This window comes from Alligator mississippiensis, chromosome 12, assembly GCF_030867095.1.
Source record: "Alligator mississippiensis isolate rAllMis1 chromosome 12, rAllMis1, whole genome shotgun sequence".
Taxonomy (NCBI): domain Eukaryota; kingdom Metazoa; phylum Chordata; order Crocodylia; family Alligatoridae; genus Alligator; species Alligator mississippiensis.
This window is the reverse complement of record NC_081835.1, coordinates 54,685,401-54,706,777: the sequence shown is the minus strand read 5'-3', so window position 1 is coordinate 54,706,777 and position 21,377 is coordinate 54,685,401. Positions and strand designations below refer to the sequence as shown.

General features: G+C 44.8%; 1 protein-coding gene across 6 annotated transcripts in view; it reads left to right on the top strand.

Annotated features, from left to right (window-relative positions):
* ASTN2 (astrotactin 2) overlaps positions 1–21,377 on the top strand; it is a 598,926-nt gene that overhangs the window by 223,812 nt on the left and 353,737 nt on the right. For all 6 annotated transcript variants that reach the window (XM_059715568.1, XM_059715571.1, XM_059715569.1 and 3 more), the window contains one exon: positions 11,345–11,491. In XM_059715568.1, the coding sequence (XP_059571551.1) occupies positions 11,345–11,491 (147 nt within the window). The remainder of the gene's footprint in view (positions 1–11,344; positions 11,492–21,377) is intronic.

Below are 21,377 nucleotides of genomic sequence, written 5' to 3'. Positions count from 1 at the left end.
CTTCTACAGTGCTCAGCTGGGGGAAGCGTGGCCAAATCCCGGGAGGACACTCTGATTAGGGTGGGTCCTGTCCCCCCACCACTATTGATAACAGAGGATTTAGTTACACAGCAGGGAGTTACACAGGGAGTTGTTAGCATTTATCAGCCCATCCACCAAAGCAAAAGCCTCTCTCATTAGTTCAAGCTCTTCTTAAACAGCATTTTCCAAGGAAGGAGCAGGGGGACATTACCAACTACCTGTTGATTAGCTCCAAAAAGTCCTAGGCCAACGCTGTCCCATCTGCCTTTGATCCGTCTCCCATAGCACAGACCGTAGCCAGCATGTGGTCTGCTAGCTAGTGCTGAGAGGTGTCTCTGTAAGGCAGAGGGGAGGGGGGAATCCCTGCTTGAGCAGAGAGTGGTGGGTGGGGGAAGGTGAGCAGGGGAAGCCAGGCAGATGCCGCTGTACCTGCAGTCTCTGCCAGAGCTCCAGCCAGGGAGCAGAGGGGAAGGGCCAGCCCTGCTGGCCTGGAGCAGAAAGCAGAGCCCCGCTCAGGGTTGCAAAGCATCTGGGATGCTGGGGGACTGGTTTAACTTAAACCAGGAAGGGGTCTGGGACAGACATTGCACAAACCGGTTTGAGCCAAATCAGTTAAGTCTGATACTACCCAGGTTTATCTCAAACCAGTTTCAGCCATTTTCAAACTGGTTTATGTGCACTGAACACCTGTTCTGTCATAGGTTTAAACCAGTTGCTGATCACTTAAACCGGTTTATGTGTAAAGTCGGTCCCTAACCTTGATGTTCGGCATCACCTTCAGACAGCATTTGTCCAATTCCTGAGGTTTCCTGTCACAGGCAGGATGTAGGCAGATGTAACAATTGCTATAGCATGATACCGGTATAAGAGATTAGGATGTAACTGTTACCTCTGCAGGCTCCCTGTCATGACATGGTTGTAATTTTAACCAGGTTTAACTTCTCCTCCTTTTGCTTTTTCCATTCGTTAGCCCAGCCTGCCATTTATTTTCCTCTCTTTTCTTCCTCTCCCATTCTCATTCTTGTCACAAGTCAAACTCATCTGCATAATATCTCCCTGCAAATTGCAGGCACCATATTTCAAATAAGTGAATTCTGGGAGATGGGGAGGGGAAGGGGGGAGGGAGAAGCAGTACTTGAAATTTTACTAAGTAAAGATATTTATTTAATGTACTGGGCACTGACCAAAACGATATAACCCGCTGAGATTCGGGTTATTAGGAACAGATTAACAAAGACTTCAAGCTGAATGGAACGTGCAGGCTGCACAGTGAAGGAGTTTGGCTGGCTCAATCCCTGACCTCTGGTGTGAATTATCACTTGAGGAGCCTTAATCAGGTACAGAGAAGCATGTCTGATCCTTCTTCAGTAGCTGATGGGATCCTTTTTGTGGTATCTTCTCCAGCCTCCATCCAACACGATAACCCCTTCCGTGAACACAAGTTAAAATAGCCCAAGCCATAATGTAGGAAGTGTTGACAGATAGATGTTATTTGTACATGTTAATGTTACCAGTCTTGTTAGCTGCACCCTTAAGCATCTCAAACTCCTGATAAGCAAAAACACATCCAGTCCTTCCCGTCTCATTCTTTCTCCATTTTGTCTTCTTCCCCCCAGAGCTGCTCAATGAGATATGAAGGGAACGGTCTTTGTGATGGAAGGTTGGCTGATGAGGGGAGAGAAAACCAGCTGTAGGGCCATAGTGCTGATTCAAATGCTGAGGCAGATAGAAACAAGTCCAATCCATTCTGCTACTGAGAAAAGCCTGTACGGGTACACTAGAGTTAGACTTGGGACCAAACCTCAGGTCCAAACAACACTGAAATATGTGGCAAGGGCAGGAAACTTGAATCCAGATTCAAATCCTAGGTGGGGTTGTTGGACTTACCTAAGGTGCTTGGGAGGAGATGAGAAGGTGTGCTCAAGGGAGAAGATGGTGGAAAGGAAGATGGGGAAGAAAAGCAGAGGCACAGTGTCTCATAGGGATTGTAAACTTTTCCTTCTCCAAGACATGGATGCGAGTCACGGGACTTAGTGCATGATGCTCCTTCCCCACTGTCTGCTGTCCTGCACCTGCAGCAGCACCTGGCTGGGGCATTGATTTAGAAGGGACGGCGCGCACTTGGTTGGAACTTGGGTAAAGAGGGTCTGCTTGCGGCATCCATCCACTTGGCTCAGGATGGATGGGAAGGCAGGCGGGAACAGACTTAAAGCAGGCTATCCCTGCATGAATTCAGATCAAGGCTGAAAAAGAACTGTCCAGGTCCTAAGAGATTGGCTCAGGGTTGGTCTACACCTCTGGGAAGATGGAGTGTGAGCGCTGGTCAGGTCTGTGGGAAGGAGAAGGAGGTGATCTAGCTACTGAGGTAAGGGGAGGAATGGTTGGCTTTTGCCCTGTCCAAGTACCAGTGGATTGCCCAGTTGGACAGGGGCTCTGCAAGGGTGAAGACGTCCTGGGGAGTGAGCAGGAGCCGGCTAGCCAGCAGCCATTAGGCAGGGTTCTTCCCTCCCAGTGAGCAATGCTCTACAGTGAGAGCAGCAATCCAGCGCCACTGCTAATCTTTAATTGGTATTTGATTTGATTTAACATGATCTCCTGCTTGTAAAACACCTTGAGATGTTTCTCTGTGTGAGTGTCCTAGAAATGCTGTTGTAGTGTATTAACGAGTCTCTGCTGGGACATAAAGAGGGATAATTAGAGGCAGTGAACTCGGCTGCATGGGGCATTCAAGCGCTTTGGAAGCAGTCCTCCTATATGGTCAAGTCACCAGGGTGGTGTCACCATTTCAGTTGCAACAGAACTCTGTCTAAGTCTGCCTGGCCTTCACCCCAAAAGTGGTTGCATTTTATTGCTGCCGCACTGAGATGCAACGTAATTCCCTTATGCTAGAATTGCTGTTTTCTCAGCAGCAGGTGCCTGTGTGTGCAACACAGTGATGCGTGCTCTGCTGGATTTGTTATGTGTTGCTAAGCAGTTCAGGCTCATGATGTTACTTGAGGTGGATTTCTATATCCCCATCTTTCTCGGGAGGCAGAAATACATTTTAATATTTGAATAGCCTTGAAACACTATGTATTATACTATTATCTGTGGGGAGGGAAATTGCAAAGCACTTGGTGCTTAACACTCACATATGGCTAATGCTATGGGATATGTGCTGATAAAGATGGAGTAATTAAAGTTTATTTTTTTATAGACTAATCTCCCAAGCATGTATTTACGAGCCTGATTTAGAAACATCATATTACCGCAAGCGCAGGGTATTTGCGTTTCTTGTAAATCCATATGTGTTTGGTGCCTACCTTTTTGACTTAGGCAGTGCTCTCAGTGCCAGAGAGACAAGCTCAGAGGTTTTTTTGCCCTTTTGGTGGGTTGGGGTTGTGGGGAGAGAGAGGCAACCAAAGCAGCAGTAATTAGCAGGATGAGGAAATGATATTTCAGATGAGACATGGTGTATTTAATGTGTCTGTTTGCAGAGTGTTTACACTGGTGGCTTTGAATTTATCTTCATCTTGCAGCAGGTGCAAAATCTTTAGGGGAATTTGGTGCTTTGCAAGCTGTTTCTTGACTCCATAGAGGGGCTCAGGCAAGCCAGAGCAAAGCTAATTGGCACCTGTGTAAAATAAATAAATATATAAGCACAAAGGCAAATGGTGGCAGGGGCTCTTTGCCCACAGCAGTGGTTGCTTGCATGGTTAGGGACAGAGACTTCTAAGGAGAGTTTTTATTTTTGAACTTCTTTTGTCTTCCAGTCTTAATTAAAGTGTAGTTAATTAGATCATGAGCAGGAAGAAACTCTGATACAGTTTTGAACTCTATAACTGATTGGTTTGCTTTTTTATTTTCACTTTCCTTGGTTGTCTCCTGGGAATATGAGGTCAGGAGAAGAGGTTTCTCGCTTCCTTCTATTTAGTAGGACTCCATTCCATCCTCCTATTCACCTGCTCATGGTTCCCGTGTTCCCTTCCTTACCACTTCATCTCCTGTTTTCGTCTTCCTTCCCCGTGCACAGCTCTTTCTCCCCTCTGATTCTTCTCTGCCATACCAAGGAAAAGCTAAGTTGATGAAACGTTGTAGTTGAAAATATTTAAATGGGGACATGAAGGACATCAGGCTGTGGTTCCAGTCTGACTACGGTGCATCCCTAACCAGATCAGCTCAGACAGATTACACTGGTTGATTCCACCAAGCCGCATGCATCTCTGTCAGATCATAACCCCTCGTAACACATTAGCTCCCATTTTACAGGTTTTCAACTGAGGCACAGGGCTGCAAAGTAATTTGCCCAAGTCATTTGAAGTTTTTGATGGGATAAGGGCCAGAGCTCAGGAGTTTCTGATGCCCATTCTAATTCCTGATACCTCTTCCAAGTCATAGGAAGAGAGGTGCAAGGAAACAGGCTTTTCAGCTTGCTGAAAAGGCACTTAAGAGGACATAATAGCAGTCTTCAAATATCTGTAGGGCTTATATAAAGAAGAGGGGGAGAATACCTTCTCTGTCTTGCTGCACAGCAGGATACAGGTCAGTGGCTTGAAGCTGTAGCAAGAAAAAAACATCTTCACTGTTAGAGCAATGAAGCAGTGGAATAGACTGCCTAGGGGAGCGGCGCAATCTCCATCATTGAAGGTATTCAAGATGATGTTGGATAGGAATTGCTTAGGAGTAGGTATACCTATGCAATACTATGGGTATTGCCCATGCTTTGGGGCTTTGCTAGATGCTACATGGGTCTGGAAAGGTGTTTTGTTTTGTTTTTAACCTTCTTGGTGCCTATATGTCAGGTTGTTTCTTTTTTCCCCCCACTTCCTCAGAAGATTTAGATGTTGAGTATAGCCATGGTCAGAGATTTTTGGCTGAGATGTGCCAGTGCTCCTGCTGTGACTAAAACCTGGAGGTTCCTAGCTAGAGGGTCTTATCCTTCCACTCTGGGTCAGACTAATCACCGCATTTGGGGTCAGGGAGGAATTTTACCCTGTGGTCAGATTGGTATGGACTGTGTGTGTCGGAGGTGGGGGGTACAGGTTGCTTTTCTCTGTAGTGCAGGGGTGCGGCCCTGTTCTGTGGATTTCTCAAGTGTATTTTCACAACCTTAGTAGCATCAGGACACTGCTGTTGTCCTCCTACTTTACCTGTGGCAGGTTAGGGTGCTATATATACCTTGTGGTTGTGTGACAAGGTTGACTCTGTCATTTTAGTAATAGGTTAGACAGTGATTTGTACGGGATGGCTTGGATAGGGATGATCCTGCCTCAGACAGGGGGTTGGACTAGATGACCTTCAGAATCCCCTTCCAGCCCTGCTTCTCTATGGATTCGATCAGGCTTGGCTGCCAAACGTGGCCCTACATCTTCCTACCTACCTGAGACTAGAGCTGTGGCAATTGTTTTAAGACTGAACTTCCCCTTTGTGTCTCAAAATGCACATTTGGATGGTTGGAATAGTTCATGAATTCACATTAAACTTCCTGAACTGATTGGGCCAAGGGGGAAAATAAAAAGGAAAAAGAAAATCCTGAAGAGTGATTTGTTTTGACAGTTTTTAAATGGAACATCTCAATTTTTCAATTCAAAATGTTTTGTCTTAAAATCTATTTCCATTTTGTTTAACCCCCCTTCCCAGAAAATCTAACATTTCAGATGGTAACTCCCCCTCCCACCCCCCGCCTTCAAGCAGTCAAACAAAATAGGGGTTTGCCAAGCTCTGAGATACATCAGCCAAGGTGGGCTGTAGGCAAGGCGTTTCTCCTGTGGAGTCATTGATTTTTTTATTCATATTGATTGGGATTACTGAAGCAAACTTCTCTGGCCTCACCTGCTAGCTGTCTTTTAGGGGAAAGGTGGGGGAGGGTGGGGTTCGATTTCTTCTTGCCTACTCTGGGGTCTGGCTGACTGCAGGAGTGTGAATGGAAGACAGTGGGATGGAGAGCCCTCCAAAGTACTGCATACACTGCTCTTCCCCTGACTTCACATATCTGAATATGCCCCTTCCAGCTACCCTCCCAGCACTGGCTGCTGCATGTATGCTCAAGGGGGAGGTATTTGCCTTCCATTTTCCCCTTAGCCATGCAAGGATGCAATTCCCTCTTCATTCCTCTTCTCAAAGTATGTCCCTACTGCTCCGATCAGAGTAGGAGCTGTTTGCTCCTTGCCTCAGCCATGCACAAGCAAGGGGACAGGTGGAGGGGGAGTAGGAAGAGCTTTGACAACCTGGCCCTGGTCCAAAGCAGGCTGGGTGACTTCGGTAACACATCAGCAGCAGGGGATTCTCTTCGCAACCGCACCAGGGCCTGGCAGCTTGGAGCTGCTCCTTCACCTCTGCTGCTTCTCCCAGCCTCGGGCTCCCTGGCTGGGGAGTGAGTGCAGCTTCCAGCCAGTGGGGAGCTGTGCTGGGGCTGGGCAGCAGCAAACCATGTCCGTGCTGCACCCCCTACCCCTGCCTCCTGGCTGCAATGCAAATGCAGCTGGAGCCCTGGCTGAGCTTCCCACTGCCTGGAAGCTGCGCCCATGCTGCAGCCAGGGTGGGAGGCAAGGTGGGGGGAGAAGTAGCAGTGACTCAGCTGCTTGCTGGCTTGCCCTGGCATGATTGTGGGCACAGTCAAAGGCCTCCAGCTGCATAGGTCAGATCCTGCGACTCTGTGGGCCAGATCTGGCCTTTAGGCCACATGCTGCCAGCCTTGGCTATTCCCCTTACTTCTGTAGCCAGAGTAGTTGACTGAGCTTTCAAGGGAAGTAAATAGCTCTGTGAAGAGGATGAAGGAATGTGCTTTCCTGTCATCAGAGCACGGTAGGATCTAGGGCTGGACTGTGAGACTGGGATACAGATTGTTCTCTGCCCCTAACTTGGGACAGGCAGGAAAGGTCCATTCGAACTCTTAGAGGGCAGGAGCCATTTCCTCTGGGAGGATTTCCCCATGCCCACACACACCCTCCCTCTCAGACCTTATGCTGCCCAACCCTCAGCCTTATTCCCCCAGGGATTTTCATTCCCACTCTTCATGACCTTAAAATATCAGCCATGGTGTCAGTCACTCAGTTTACTTGGGTTTGCAAAGTGTTGTGCAAATATCTCAGTGGGAGTCCAGGACTTTACAGGAGGTGGGGGGAGTGGAGAGCAAAGGGTTCAGAGCAGCAAAGCTTGGGTCGCCAGCCTAAGTAGGCTTAACAAGGCAATTCAATTAGTCCTGGCAGTTACTGGAATACCTGCTGAGAGCTGGATTTGGGTACCCTTGGGGCCAGAACAGTATTGTTCTTTCTGTTTCCCTTCTTTAGCACTGACAGAGAAACCCCTGAGAACCTGTTGAGATTTGTTTAGTTAGCAATGGGTTGTAAAGCATGCATTTCTCTGTGTTTTTAGGGGTCTGGCACAAAGCCATTTGTTTCCAGATGGGCGTTTAAACACAATGCAAGAAGACTTATGCTGAATCCTTAGTGGTCTGAAGAGCAGGCTCTGGGATGGAAAAGAAGAGAAATGTCCCTGTGTTTAAATGATGAGGGAGGGATCTGCCATCTCCAGCGGTGTCTCTCAGACCCTGGCAGCAAACTGGCCAGGAGCTATAAAAGGCTGAACTGGAAATCCAGTCTCTTTTCCAACATGAGCCCCATCATCCATTGATCAGAGCTCCCTGCTTGCCAGCACTTTGTGAAATATGTTTGCAGTACTGGAAGTCAATAATTAGATGCATGTGATGAAAATGAACAGTGAAATGGTGTTGGGGTAGGGGGCTGTCATCCTCATTTATGAGAGTAGCAGTAAATCACCCTGCACTCACATATCTGTCCCTATCTTTAGTGAGCTCAGATGTAAAAGCTTTTCAGTATTTTGCACCATTTGTGGGTTGTTTTTTTTGGCGGGGGGTTGTTTTGTTTTTTGTTTTTTTTGGGGGGGGGTGGAGTTTGGTCTTAAGGGCTTAAGGCAGGATGGGGAGAAGGGACCCTGAGTTCACTTTCCATCTCTGTCACTGACTCTCTGCATGGTGTTTGACAAGTCATCATATTTGTGACTCATTTTCATTGCAAAATGGTGATTACCCTTGTCTAATGCAAAAGGGACCTGAAGTTTAACTTCTGGAAAGAGCTTTAAGATCTTGGAATGAATGTCAGTTTATAATGAGGAAAATAGGGGCTGTCAAGGCTGTTATGAATCAGAATGTTCCCATTACCAGTTTGTTCATATTTTTGCCTTCTGGTAGGCCCCAATTGAGAGGAAGAGTATGGTACCATGCACCACATACACATGCACACACAGTCATGCACACGCACGCGTACAGAGCCTGATAATAAGTGGGAAGGGAAAAGGAACACAGCAAAGTGGACAAAGTCATACAGGAAATCAGTGACAAAGGTGTGAATAGGGCTAATTGAGTATTTTGGAGGGAGGATTGTGTGTGCAACACTTTATGGACACAAGGAATTTGGAAAGTGCTGTACAAATAATTCTTTTCTCTCATCTCCAATCTCTTTGGTTCTTGAGGGAGCTGTTCAGCAAGTCAGCACCTCCTCTTAAGCACTGTATGTCAGCCAGACACAAGAGACACAATTAACCATGCTAGTCTGAAGTCAAGTAGAAGGCAGGATAGATTTTCACATTATAGACTAACCAACAACCACACTTACCTAGTCTGTGAGTCCCTTCATCCCTCAGACTTTTTTTCTTTGGTGCAACTGTTCCTTTTAATTGAAAATGTTGTTTGTGTTCTGGATCCAGCTCAAATGTGACTTTCTTGCTCCACTGCCAATATATCTAGTAGCAGAAATGATCAAATTATAAGGCAAAGTGCAGGAGTGCTAACCTGCTGGATGTCTTTCCTGATCAATTTTCAAATGAATGCATTTTAAATCTCAGTTTGCTGATGAGATTGGGGGCGACGGTTGGGGGGATTGGGGGGGATAGATTGAGTTCCAGAAGTAAATAAATATGCCTGCTCGGAGTTCAGAGAAGGATGCGATCAGACCTGATGAGAATTCAGCAGTCACTCTTGAACCCATATAGATCATTCAGTGGTGGCTCCCATTAATTGCAGGTCCGTGTTCTGTCTTATGCGTTTTCATACTCCGGAAACTGTACTCCCGTGGCATGGAGCTGATTCCCCAGTGTCAGAGAAGGGTTTCTTTTGCTAAAGGCAGTGCATCTTTCACTAGTTTTAAGTACATTTTAGTGCTGATGCAAAGTATTAAAATAGGTACACCTGGGGAGTAAAGTCTTTTAACTAAGAGGAGATGCAGCACAAACAACAGCAGTGCGGATATCTGTACCCAACCCACCCTGCCCTGTCTGTGGGGGAGAGGGTAATTTATTATCAATGGCCCATGAATGCCTTGATTTTTCAGGTTACAGCCTGTGTATGTCAGTTGTGATGATGCAGTTCTGGGTAGTGGATACCTGCTTAGTGGGCCATGGGTGAGGACCACAGTCTCTTTCCATGGTGCAGCCACCAGATGCTACCGCTGACTTGTGCTGAATGGGAGCTGTTGGATCCCATGAGACAGTTCTCCATCTTAACTTACAGTTTCTATTTCCTTTCTTTATATAGTATAGCTACTTGGTGAAATGCAAATGTGAAATATGAATGAGCACTGGTCTAATTTGGTTTCCATAATGTCATGTGATGGAGCAGGGTTTCTCGGTGAATTCTGTTCCCAGTGCCATTCTGTGCAGAGCTGCTGCTGATCAAGTTCTTTTTTCATTTGATTCCCTTTGCTAAAAAAACCATCAAACAAACCTTGCTGAAGCTGAGGGATTATGTTCCGAGTCCAACAGCAGAACACTGTTCTTGGTAGCTGTGGATGAGGGAGCTCCTTAGCTTCAAAGGCCCCGTGTCTACTGAATTATTTCTGAGGTGCCAGCATTCGATCATCCGTGATGTTAGTCAGATGCCCCTCAGAGATTGAAGAAGGAAGGCCTGGTATGACCCACACATCGCTCTGGTGTCAGGGTAGGATGGGGAGCCTTTAGAGTTGAATCGGCCTGCACTGAAGGCTGTCTTCCTAATGTCAGAAAATATTTGAGCTAACACAAGCAAGAAAGCCCTTTGCAAGCTGTGCTTTGAGGGATGTTACAAGCTTCTGTGACTGGCAAAAGAGCATTCTGCTTGGAGTGTCTTATGCTTGTTTTGACTCTGGTTTGTTTGCACAGCTTGTTTTGTTGTTGACTGCAGTCACTTTTAAATGTCTAAAATTGTATCAATATTAACAATTAGGAGATAGCACTTGCTAATTAGTGCAACTGAAATATTTGTACAAAGATAGAGTTCTTGTGATACTGCATGTAGTTAATGATAGCACAATACAGGCAGCCTTCAGACCTGGTCTTCTTCTTATTATTACTATTATTATTAAGACTCAACAAGACTCAATACAATCAGCCAAGCAAGAAAAGTTTGAAGAAAATTGATTTTGTAGGTTGTTATGAAAGTTTAGGTTGAAAGATTAGAAAATGACTGGTGACCTGGGTGTAGGGCACTCAGTTTTGGGGCTCCAGGCACTTCAAAAAACCAGATTTTTAAAAAAGTCTTTAGAAATCACTACTAAAAATTAGGTCCCTTAAGTTTTCTTAAGTTGAGCACTGGAAGATTGAAACATATAGAGTCACCAGCCACATTTGAAAAAATCACACTTAAAACAGATGGGCTTTAGAACTGGGCTGGCCCCAGTGGCCTGAGACACTTAGACTCTGAATTAATCTTTAAAGAAAATGAATGAATGAAAAAAAACTCAGGTGGACCCTTGAAATGTTCTTCAACCTGAATTCTTCAAATTGTTCTTCAAACTGATTTTCTTAAACATGGTTTGCTCTGAACTGCACTGCCCTTCTCCAGGAGATGTACTTAGCTGAGGCTGCTTTGCAATTAAATCTAATACTTTTCACTTGCTTAACCTTTTAAGTTTCTGATTAATTTAGCCTCACAACCACATTATGAGCTGATAGATGTTACCCCCAATGGAAGGGATGGGAGATGCTGAGCCAAATGGATGAGAAGGCAGCATGATCAATAGGCAGTTGCATGGGGCAATCAAGATTTTGCTTTCTACTTCAGCCACTGGCTTTCAGTGTGATTTTTGGGGTGAGTCACTTATTTATCCTGCGCCTTAAGTCCTTGTGTGAAGATGTTTCCCTCCCTTAGAAGGGTTTTGAAAAGGCAGAATCCTTTTGAGATTGTGAAGCATTTTGTCCCTGCCAGCTGTACTTTCCTGGAATCCTATATACTTGGCTGGGATGGTTTATTTGGGGGACAGTCTTGCCTTCAGCAAGGGGTTGGACTAAATAACCCTACGAGGCTCCTGACATCAGGCTCTATGTATATAACCTATGTATATATTTGTTCCAGGTTCTGTGAAGAGTCCTGTGAACAAGACGGCTCTGACTCTTATCACAATCAGCTCCTGCATCCTGGCCATGGTATGCGGCACTCAGCTGTCCTGCCCACTAACGGTGAAGGTGACTCTTCATGTTCCTGAGCACTTCATTGCAGATGGTAAGGCCCTGACAGCAACTCCGAGCTTTTGGGTGCATTAGATACCAAATCTGTTTCAGCCAGTGCAGGTCTCCTGAAATGTTCCTTTATTAGATCTCTTCCAAAAAATGCTCCCCACAATCTTAACGTACAGGATTCCTCGGAAATATACTTGGCTATAATACTTTAGAGAACACTTAACTTCCTGCCCTCACATCCTCACGTAACAGCATTTCCCCAACTGCTAGCAGTCTCTGCAGGAAGAAGAAAAAGATGACAGGCCCCAAACATTACATTCCCCCCCCCACCCCTCCCAAAGGGATCTCTCAAGCAGGTGGCCCATCACTTGTAGTAGCATCAGGTGTAGCATGCATTGCTGCTGCATGAGCTGCACTGTTCTGTGGGTGAGCTGGGGGTTTCAATCTCAGGTGCTGGTCATCTGGCACCATTCAACAGTCCTGCATTCACTTAAGCTGTTTTAAAAAGGGAGCAGGAAGGTTGTGAGGAAGACACTGAAGGGAATTTATGGATTGGTTGTGTGGGAGCATTGTAGCTGGTTTGACTCTTACCTGCCCCATACCAGGACCATAGCTTGCCTGATATCAGATATCACCTGTGAAGCTGCCTCATGTCTCTGCAGGCCATCATTTTAGGCAAAGGGATGCCACCCCTATGAAAGCAAAGCAAAATTAGGTAGGATGAGGAGGCAGAAATCTTCCTATCACTTCCATTTACAATCCCCTGCCCAGTTGAAAATCTTAATTGCCCTGAATTCAACTGCTGGGATTTGCCAAGTAGCCCTGGGAAGCTACATTCATGCTCTTCCTCCCATTGGAGCAAAGCTGTTTATCTCCAGCCTTTGCTGCTCCGTGGAAAGTGAAATTGCTAGTACTGGAGCAAAGCAAGAGAGGCTCTGAAGAATTAGACAAGGGCTGCTGTCACTATTTATTGCTTTTGCCAGCTTGGCTCCTTGTGTTTGTTGTGTTTCACTGACCTTTTCCATATAATGTGCAGTGAGCATCAAGTGCAACTTTTCAGTAACATGAGGGCAAATTTCATTTTCTTCCTGCAGATGGGACCCATTATTTAGTCTGTTCCAATTCTTCAGCTCCTGTGCTCTCCGTACTGCTTGGGGCAGGCTGATGGTGTGCTTTCCTCTGAAAGAAATGTGGTGCACAGCATCCGCTAACAAGTGTTAGGTATGCGGTAGCCACAGTCTATCGCTCACTAGCTTGCATATCGCACCAATAGGCATTTGGTCCTGCTCCAGGAGTGGACCTTCTACTTTTGTGCTCTTTGTCAGAGTAGCGCTGGGCAGGCACTAAGCTTTAGTGTGGAGGAGAGAGTAAATCGGAGGGACCAAGCATGATGAGATGGATTTTAAGTCACAACCAAAGAACTGGATGAAAACTTACTCATCTGGATCACCTGGCATCAGACTGGATGTACAGCCATGCTCCTTTCTGGCCTCAGTATTTATCATTGCTATTGAATTTTGCACTAACTTGAAAACCAAGTGCCTTGCCCACTCCAGTGACCTGTGTGAAAATGTTTCATAGGACCAGAAAAAAAAAAAGGTTTGAAGAAGCCCTATTATGATAAAGGATCCTGCCTATTCCAGGCAGAACCACCGCTGTCTAAACCATCCTAGAGGCTGATGCCCATAAGCTTTGCATGTATAGCTAGGGAACCCAGAGCAGTACTTGTGGGACTGGCTGGGTTGTAATGTGCTTCTGAAAAAATCATATAAAGGTATGAAGTTACCTTTTCCACAGGTCTCAAAGATGCTACCTAAATCTTAGCCTGTAAAAACCACTAAATGAATTTTAGTGCATGTTGGGTATCGTATTATATCCAACATTTGGCCCTTGTCAGCTATGTTGGTTATGCTTCCATTTTGAAATCTTAAACGGAGCTGGGGAAAAAAATCTCAGTGTTAAGAATAGGAAATGACATGGGTGTAAAATGAACCCACTCACTTACCTACATCCTTAGAAATTATTATTATTTTTTTAAAATCCTGGTAGAAATTGAATAGCATGAATACTATTGGAGTTTTCACCAAACATGGTTCAGGAGTAATCGGTGAACAGAAAAGAAGATATAGAAGCCTTGCAGTGTTAAGGAGGCAGTTATTGCCGCTCTTTTGCTGTGCAGTGACATCCAAAACTTAGATCATTCACAAATTACTTGCAAATTATTATTTACTCTTGGTGTTCTGGGTGCATCCAGGAATAGCATGTGAGGACTGCGGCCCAGTGTGCCAGGTGCTGCACAGATGCATATCACACATCAATCTTGCTCATTGTGCTTACAATGAAAATAGCTAAATACTAGTTAAGATTCTTGGTGGCCCTTGGTCTGGGAGGGGGAGAGGGAGTATTATTCTTATTGCACTAGCTTCATTAAGGTACTGAAAGCTAAACTGATTTGCTAAAGGTCAAATAGCCAGTGAGTGGTGTGAATTGAACCCAGGAGTCCTGCCTTTCAGGCTGCAGTTCTAACGGATGTCACTGTGTCCTCAAAAATAAAATAAAACAAAATCTAATGTGACTCCATAGCATTAAAGTGAAAATGGAGCCGGTTATGTTCCCGTCTCTAGAAAGAGGGTGGCACTGCAAATTATGCAAATACCCAGAACACTCAAGCGGAGATGACAATGAAATACCAATAAAACTGATTAATATCCTTGAAACTGGGGGAAATGGGATGATCTCCAATCCTGACTTTAATGACTTTTCTAAAGAGAAAGTGGTGAGAGGACTAGTGAAAAGGTTTGAAAAAGAATTAAAATGAGATTTGTAATGAAACTGTAAAATATAATTATAAACTGTGAAGCATTTTTTTATTATATTTTTTTTAAAAGAGAAACACAGTCAAAGGCTTCAAGACAGAATTGGAAGCAACAAAGACAATTTGCAGTGAATATCAGTTTTCCTGAAATCTCATCATTAGATGCACTGGCATTCAGAGCCCCTTGTCTTGGAACAGAGAAGCGCTTAGAGCCATTCCCTCCTTTAAATAACAACAAATCCCCAGGTAGCGCCAGCCTGGCAGAAAAAGTATTATAAAACATTTAAGGAGATCACAGCATTAAGCCAGGACTGGAAATGCTAATGATGCCCAGTAAAGTGTGGTTGGCTTTGCTTTTCCCCTGTATGAATTGTTGCTAATTTCAGTGTTGCACAAAGGGAATAACCAAGTTTGACATTCAGAATTGGAGGCTGATTTATCTGTTTGGATTGCAGCTCTTGTAATGTGTTTACAGAAGGCAGAGGGAGGGGGGGACCAGAGAAGAAGGCTTCTCATTCTGTTTCTCCAGGCTAATCCTGAACAGAGAAGCAGCGAATAATACACTGAGGGACTAAAAGGAAACTAGAGAGCACAACACCTCTTCATAGTGAGGCCTGATCTGTATTAGGCTATATTTGAATTTTCAAGGAGATGCCTTAAACTTGGGAAAGATGGGACTTGCACTCATGTGATCTTACCCTGGTTGTAACTAAGTGAAGCGACGTCCTTTCTTGAGCTGGTGCACATATCAGTATTTGAGGTTTGTGCTACCATTCCTACATGGAGAGCATGACACTGGATCTGATTTCCTTAGTTGAAACATGCCTTTAGAGCTTTGATCCGTGCTAAAGCAGCCTACTGCATGGCCCATAGCTGTATGCCTGATAGCTTTTAAATGTTGCCACAGACATAAATGCTTTGGTCTTCTCAAGCTGTGCTTTCTGGTATTTGCATGGGAATAAGCCAGTCCCTCTGATCATGGGGTGGATGGCAAATGGGTTGGAGACAGCTCCAGGTGCAAGATGAAGGTGCCCTTGTTTAGCATCTGGAATCAGAACTCCGGGTAGAGGTGATATCTTTTATTAGACCAACACAGTTTCTCAGTAGATGCCAGTGATCAAGGAAGTTACAAGCATCCTCACCTCTCTGGGAAAAGACAAACAAAGGCAGAGGCTGAAGAGAAAAATCCTTTCACAGCAGATGAAGACACATCTTTGAAGGGAACTTTAAATGAATGTGAGCCAACTTCACTATACCCAGTTCCAGAGCCAGCCTGCATGAAAGCAGAGCGACAAGGGCCACATGACCTCAGAAATAAGCAGCTTTTCCCCTGCAGAGCAAGCTGTGGCATTGGAAGGAGAAACACTAGAGCAAAGTGGAGTGACAGTGATCAGGAAGGGAGTTGCAGAAACAGATGCTGAATGAAAGCGAAGGAGAGCAAATGCATTGCACCAGGCTGGATTAATAGCCCAGTTACCTTTATTGCCCTTCCTTCTCTCTGCATTCATTTTCTTTCTTACATTCACTTGTTTGCTCCTTTTTCTCCTTCTCAGAACAATTAGTGCTTGATTTGTACAGCTGCTTACCCTTAATTTAATAGGGCAGACAAATAGTGTAAAACCCCAGCGTGATCTGTCTCCATCCCTTCAAAGCCTGCTGAGGCAGGGACAGGCAGAGGGGTCATCACACGGGCACTTCACTGCTTTCTGCTTTTTACATCCTTTTTAGGCACTTTCTTATTTGTATCCCTTCATTCTGTGGAGTCGGGTCAAATGCAACATACTGGCTCCAGAAGTGGGCTCGCCCCAATCCTGTGGGGTGCAGGGAATGATATAACTGGCATGCAGGCATGAATAACTGCATTACAATAATTCGGTTAGGAATGGGTGGGAGGGCGAGAGGGGAAAGCCTGGATGGAGAATCTCTCCCTTCCTGCACCATGGGTGCCCCTCACCTGCTCTCCACAGCTTGCCATACTGGGAGCCATGGCTAGAAAGTCCAGCACCCAGGTCGAAGATGGCATTTTCTCTCCATCCTAAGCCTTGCAGATGGGTTGGAAAATAAAAGTAGATCCAGCAATAACTGATATGATCCTTCCCCCCAGCATTGTGGAACCTGCCTTCAGTGGAGAGGTCAGAGGTGCCTGTGGTCATAAGGAGAGTCTCCTAATATCTCTCCAAGGGAGATGTGCTGGGTGGGGATGGGTGCCTGGATTCAGCAGGGAAGTTATAGGCTGTCAAGTGTCTCCTTGAATCTCAGTGGATTCTTTTTTATTTTATTTGGGGGGGGATACCTCCCCGCCGTTCCTCCCAGCCTTGGGATTTGGTGGATGGGATCACTCCTGTTCATTCCAGCTGCTCCACTTTCTCCTCCCCAAATTATTTGGGTGCAGTACCATGCAGGGAACCTCCTAGTCAGTGTTTCCCTCCTTCCTCTTGCCCATTTGCCTCCATGTCGGGGCCATCTGGCTTCACATTTTCAGCCAATCCCACTGGAAACTCAGAGGCACCTGTTCCCACACCCTTTCCCGCACCCTCACCCTCACCACCAGAAAGCATTGCTATGATTTCAGAGTAGGCTATGAAATATAAAATTATGCAGAGGATTGTCTGAGGATATGGACCCTTAACACATTATTTAAAGCAGCATTTAGCAGCAGCAAAGCTGAGGGGAAAAAAGATAGCAAGAAAGAACCCCTCTGTCAAAGTGATAAAATCCCCTCTGAATATGTTAGCCACTCCTCAGTTATGCTCTCACAATAGTTCTTTCTTGTAGGTAATCATTTAAAATGTAGAGATACAGGGAGCTGCTTGCCGAGAAACCCAGGCTGGAGAAAAATACCCTAGAGGACTTTGCCTAGAGTACGTCCTTGCTGCACAACAGCTTGAAATATAGTATCAATTAAAGCTTCCCATTTTTACAACCTGCAAAGAGGTTATATACGGTGTGGCCGTCTGTTTATATCTGGATATTTTTGTGGGAGAAGTGGGTGAGAATCTGTACACCACACAGACAGCAGGAGGGAGCTGTGTTTAGTTAGGAGGAGTCTTTGGTTTATGAATGGAAATAAAGATTAGGAAGTAAACCTGGGCGAAGATGGCATCACTTTGCAGATAGCTCAGAGGACCCACTGCCTCCACTTCAGCCCCAGCTTCTCCCCACCCTTCTCCTTTCCTGCCCTCCCCTACCCATTCCTCTACACTTTCCACCATGAACTCAGGGAGAAAGAGAGTCCATCCTTCATGCATCCTTTCCTCCCCTACATCTAAGCCTCACCTTCACTAGGGAATTGTCCTGACCTCAGCTACCAGTGTAGCTGCTCCTGATATACAACTCGGGAGACTGACTGAGCTTCTGTGAACGTGATCTGTGCTGGTGTGGCTTTATCTCCGTATAGAGTATGCTACCACTTCGCCCATCTGCCCCAGAGCAGTTGTGCTGGTGGCTAAAAGGAGGGGCAACTTGCCAACATGGACATGGCCTGCTAGCTCACGTGCTCAGCTGGCATCAGCAATTGCAGTGCTACAGGGTGGGACCTGGCATCGAACCCACGTGAAACTTTTCAAGTCAAAGCCAACACTTTGAATTCCAAGTTGCAGCTTGAGGATAGCAGCAGTTAAATTTAAGCTGTAGCTTTCTCCCCCTGTTCCTGAATGATCTCACTCTCTGATTGTCATGCAGCTGATCTTTAATTGTTTCATCTGAATATTATTTATCTCCTTCCCCCATGATTTTCTCCTCTAAGATGCTCATGGAATTGGATGCTGCTATTAGTAGCTCTTGCTAATTTCCCCCGAAGATTGACTGAGCTCTGCAGGCTGCTGCGTTGGGCTCGCAACAACTTCTCATTTTGTTTTTAATTAAATGTGTTGCTTTAAATTGTTTGCTTTCAACATCTCTCTCTCTCTGTCTTTCGCAGCCCTGAGAGGTGACCCAGACTCAGACATTCACTCTTGTGTGCACAACATGCCCTGTGCATGCAGCTGCATATAAAATGAATATCAAATGTTAAATCCAAAATCTGCAGAGCTGCTTGCTCTCCTTTGGCGTTAGCACTGACTGCAATTTGAGCAATATGGAATAATCTGACTTCAGAAGACATAAAATCTACACCAACAAAATGGAGTTTAGGATTTCATCCTTGGTATAGCTGTCTTGCTGTGTGATTACCCCCCCCCCAGCGGCACCTGTTAGGGGGATCTGCTTCTTTGTCAACCAGGACCCCATTTAGACCTTATCCCAATCCCAATGCAAGCACTAGAAGGGCCAACTCGACTTTGCATTAGGCATCTCATTAGATAATATCTGCATGTGGAACAGAGTCATTGAACAGATCTTGCCTTTACTCACGTGAAATTCTGTGTTCATCCTACACTGGAAGCAGTGTTTCCCCTGTGTCAGGATACCAAGTGACCTGGACACTGCACTCTTCTGTTCAGAAAACCACACACAGGGATGACCTTTATTGATTGTCTTTAATTTCATTGCATCTCTGTGAACAAGGAGGTTACACACCAGTTCTTAATTACTGAGCCATCTTAGCTTTTGCAGCAGAGCTTAGTTTTGCCCCTGCACGATTGACTTGTAAAACACTGTAAGCAAATGGTTGCAGTGTTACAAGGTACTCACTCTAAATATTAACATCAATTTATAAGCTGTCTCAGCATGGATCAAAGGGATGCAAAGACTGCTTTGCAGCACGAACACTTTTTGCATGGGGAGCTATCAGGTTCTGCAGACTGACGTACATCATGTTTTTATCATCCCTTTGACAGGCTTCAGATTCTGTAACGTTCTCTTTTTTTCTGCTAGCCCATTTCACCCATCCTGTCTTGAAAAGAGTTTGGGCGGGCCACCTAGCCAGGAATGCCAGGCTGCTAGCTTGGCTTGTGAAGCATAGGCAAGCACCCAGTGGGGTGAGAATAAGGCCAAGCCATTCCAGTTGGGCCCGTGTCTAGAATTAATGGCTATCTTCTACACAAGTGTTGCCCAGGGGTCAAAGCCCCAGAGTTGGAGTGACTCAGGATGAAATATCTCCCTGGGGATGGGTTGAACCTTTCAAGGAAGAGAAAGGGTCCAAGTTCAGAAAAGGGCAGGGAAGCTGTCATGTGAACTGACATGCTGTCTCCAGATGGTGATGATTAGGACTGGGCAAAAGGTTTGATATGCGGGGGAACTGCAGTGTTGGTTCTGCTGAAACTATTTGGGAATTCAGGTCAAATTCAATCAGTTCTGGATGAAAGAAGAAACAAAACCCTGCCTCTTCTCCTGACCCCCCCCCAAAATCAAAGAGGCTACAACATTTCCTTTCAGCCTTTCTGAAATGAAATGGTTTGCCTTTCTTTTTGGAAATGCAACTATATTTATTTGCCAAAAGTATAAAAAATGAAAACTAAATGGACAAAAAAGAGAGAGAGAAAATGTTTGGTACTGAACAAAATGTTTTGTTTGATCTTAGATATTTGGATGTGTATTTTTCCTTTTGCCATTGAATTGAAAATACTCACATGTTTGCTTGGCCCTAGCATTGATAGGATGTGTTAGTGGGGGTAGGAAATTTTATTTCTGAGTGAATTTGTGGACATATTTTTACCCTTTATCGTTGGTTTTGTCTCTAAGGTCAACTTATGCCACATAAGTAGAATCTATTTGGCTGTTTCTCTGAAATCAGCATAGGAGGAGCTGCTCAGTGAAGAGTGGCTGGAGTGGTCCTTATGGGAAAAATCCTTTAGAGTTGAATAGGAATAAAAATAATAGGATTCTGTAGAACTTTAACAGAGTTATTCTTAGCAGCTATAGAACTGAACAGGGTTTATGATCCTATCTATATGCTTTTCTTTTTCTTTTTTTTTTTCTTCTCTTTATGCCATCTTTCAGAATTCCATAGCAGAGATTTAATTATACAGGGGCTTGCCATATAAGGGTAGATGCAGTAAGAAAGGGGGTTAGCATGAACTGTCATGGCATTCAGACAAGAAATGCTAATTTTAGATTAAAAGGAGTTTGCCCAACCAAGAAATAGCAAATGGGCTAATGGGGACAAAGAAAGGGGGAAAATTATGAATTCTGAAGTTGAAATTAAAAAAAAAAATGTTACTTTTGATCTCTCTCTCACCAAAAAAAAAAAAAAAAAGGCAAGTTAAAAAAGCCAGCCGTTTTTTGGCTGCCTTTTGGGTACTTTGTTCTTTTCCCTTGTTAGCTATCTGTTCTGAGCTGTTTTATCCTGTTTTGTTCTGGAAAAAATAATTTTTGAAATGTCAAAACTTCAAACCTCTTTTGTCAAAGCTTAAACAGTCTCGCTGAACTTTGAAGGCGACCTCTGGATGAGACATGTGAACTTTTGATGCTGTCTTAGCCAGTTTAGCTTTGATCAGAATAGGAGAAGGAAGGGGAAGAATCCCAAACAAAACAATAGCCTGAAGTCTTTGTGGACCTTGTAGAACTGAGAAACAGCTGTGTCTGGGGCTGTGAGACGTATGTAGCTTCATGATGAAATGCTCCACGCCACCCACGCTGCTGCCTTTGCCTCTGCCTCTCCCTCTCGTTCTATCTCATGCAGCCAGCAGTCTAGCCACATTAGTTATGACTTGATTTATTGAGTTTCTGTGCACGCAACTTCAGAACTGTTATATTTTTATTCCCCCCCCCCATCCTCTTTATGAAATCAGACGATGTAGCATTAATGGATGACTCGTCTTGAGTCCTAAAATTCTGCCTACAGGGTGAATTCAGTTGAACTTTTGAATAAATCTTCCTTCCCCCCATGATAAGGAAGCATTTTAAGTCTGTTGGAGTGCTGGTGTTTACCACTGCAGAATGGGGACATGTTTAAGATGAATTCCCTTCCACACAGCAATCAAGGGGAGATTTGCCACTGACGTTTTTGGATCCAAGGTTTCACACCTGGATTATGGTATTTGTGGGAACTATAGACTTCATGAGTTAAAGTCAAAAAGGGGGAAGTGAGGGAGGTGCATGGACTTGCATACTAGATATTGGCACCAGTTTTAAGAACCTTTTTCTCCATTTCTTCTCATTTCTGTTCAGATTAAATCTTTGCTTCAACCCAGAACAACATGTTTAATTCTGGATTGAACCATCGTCAAGGAGATTT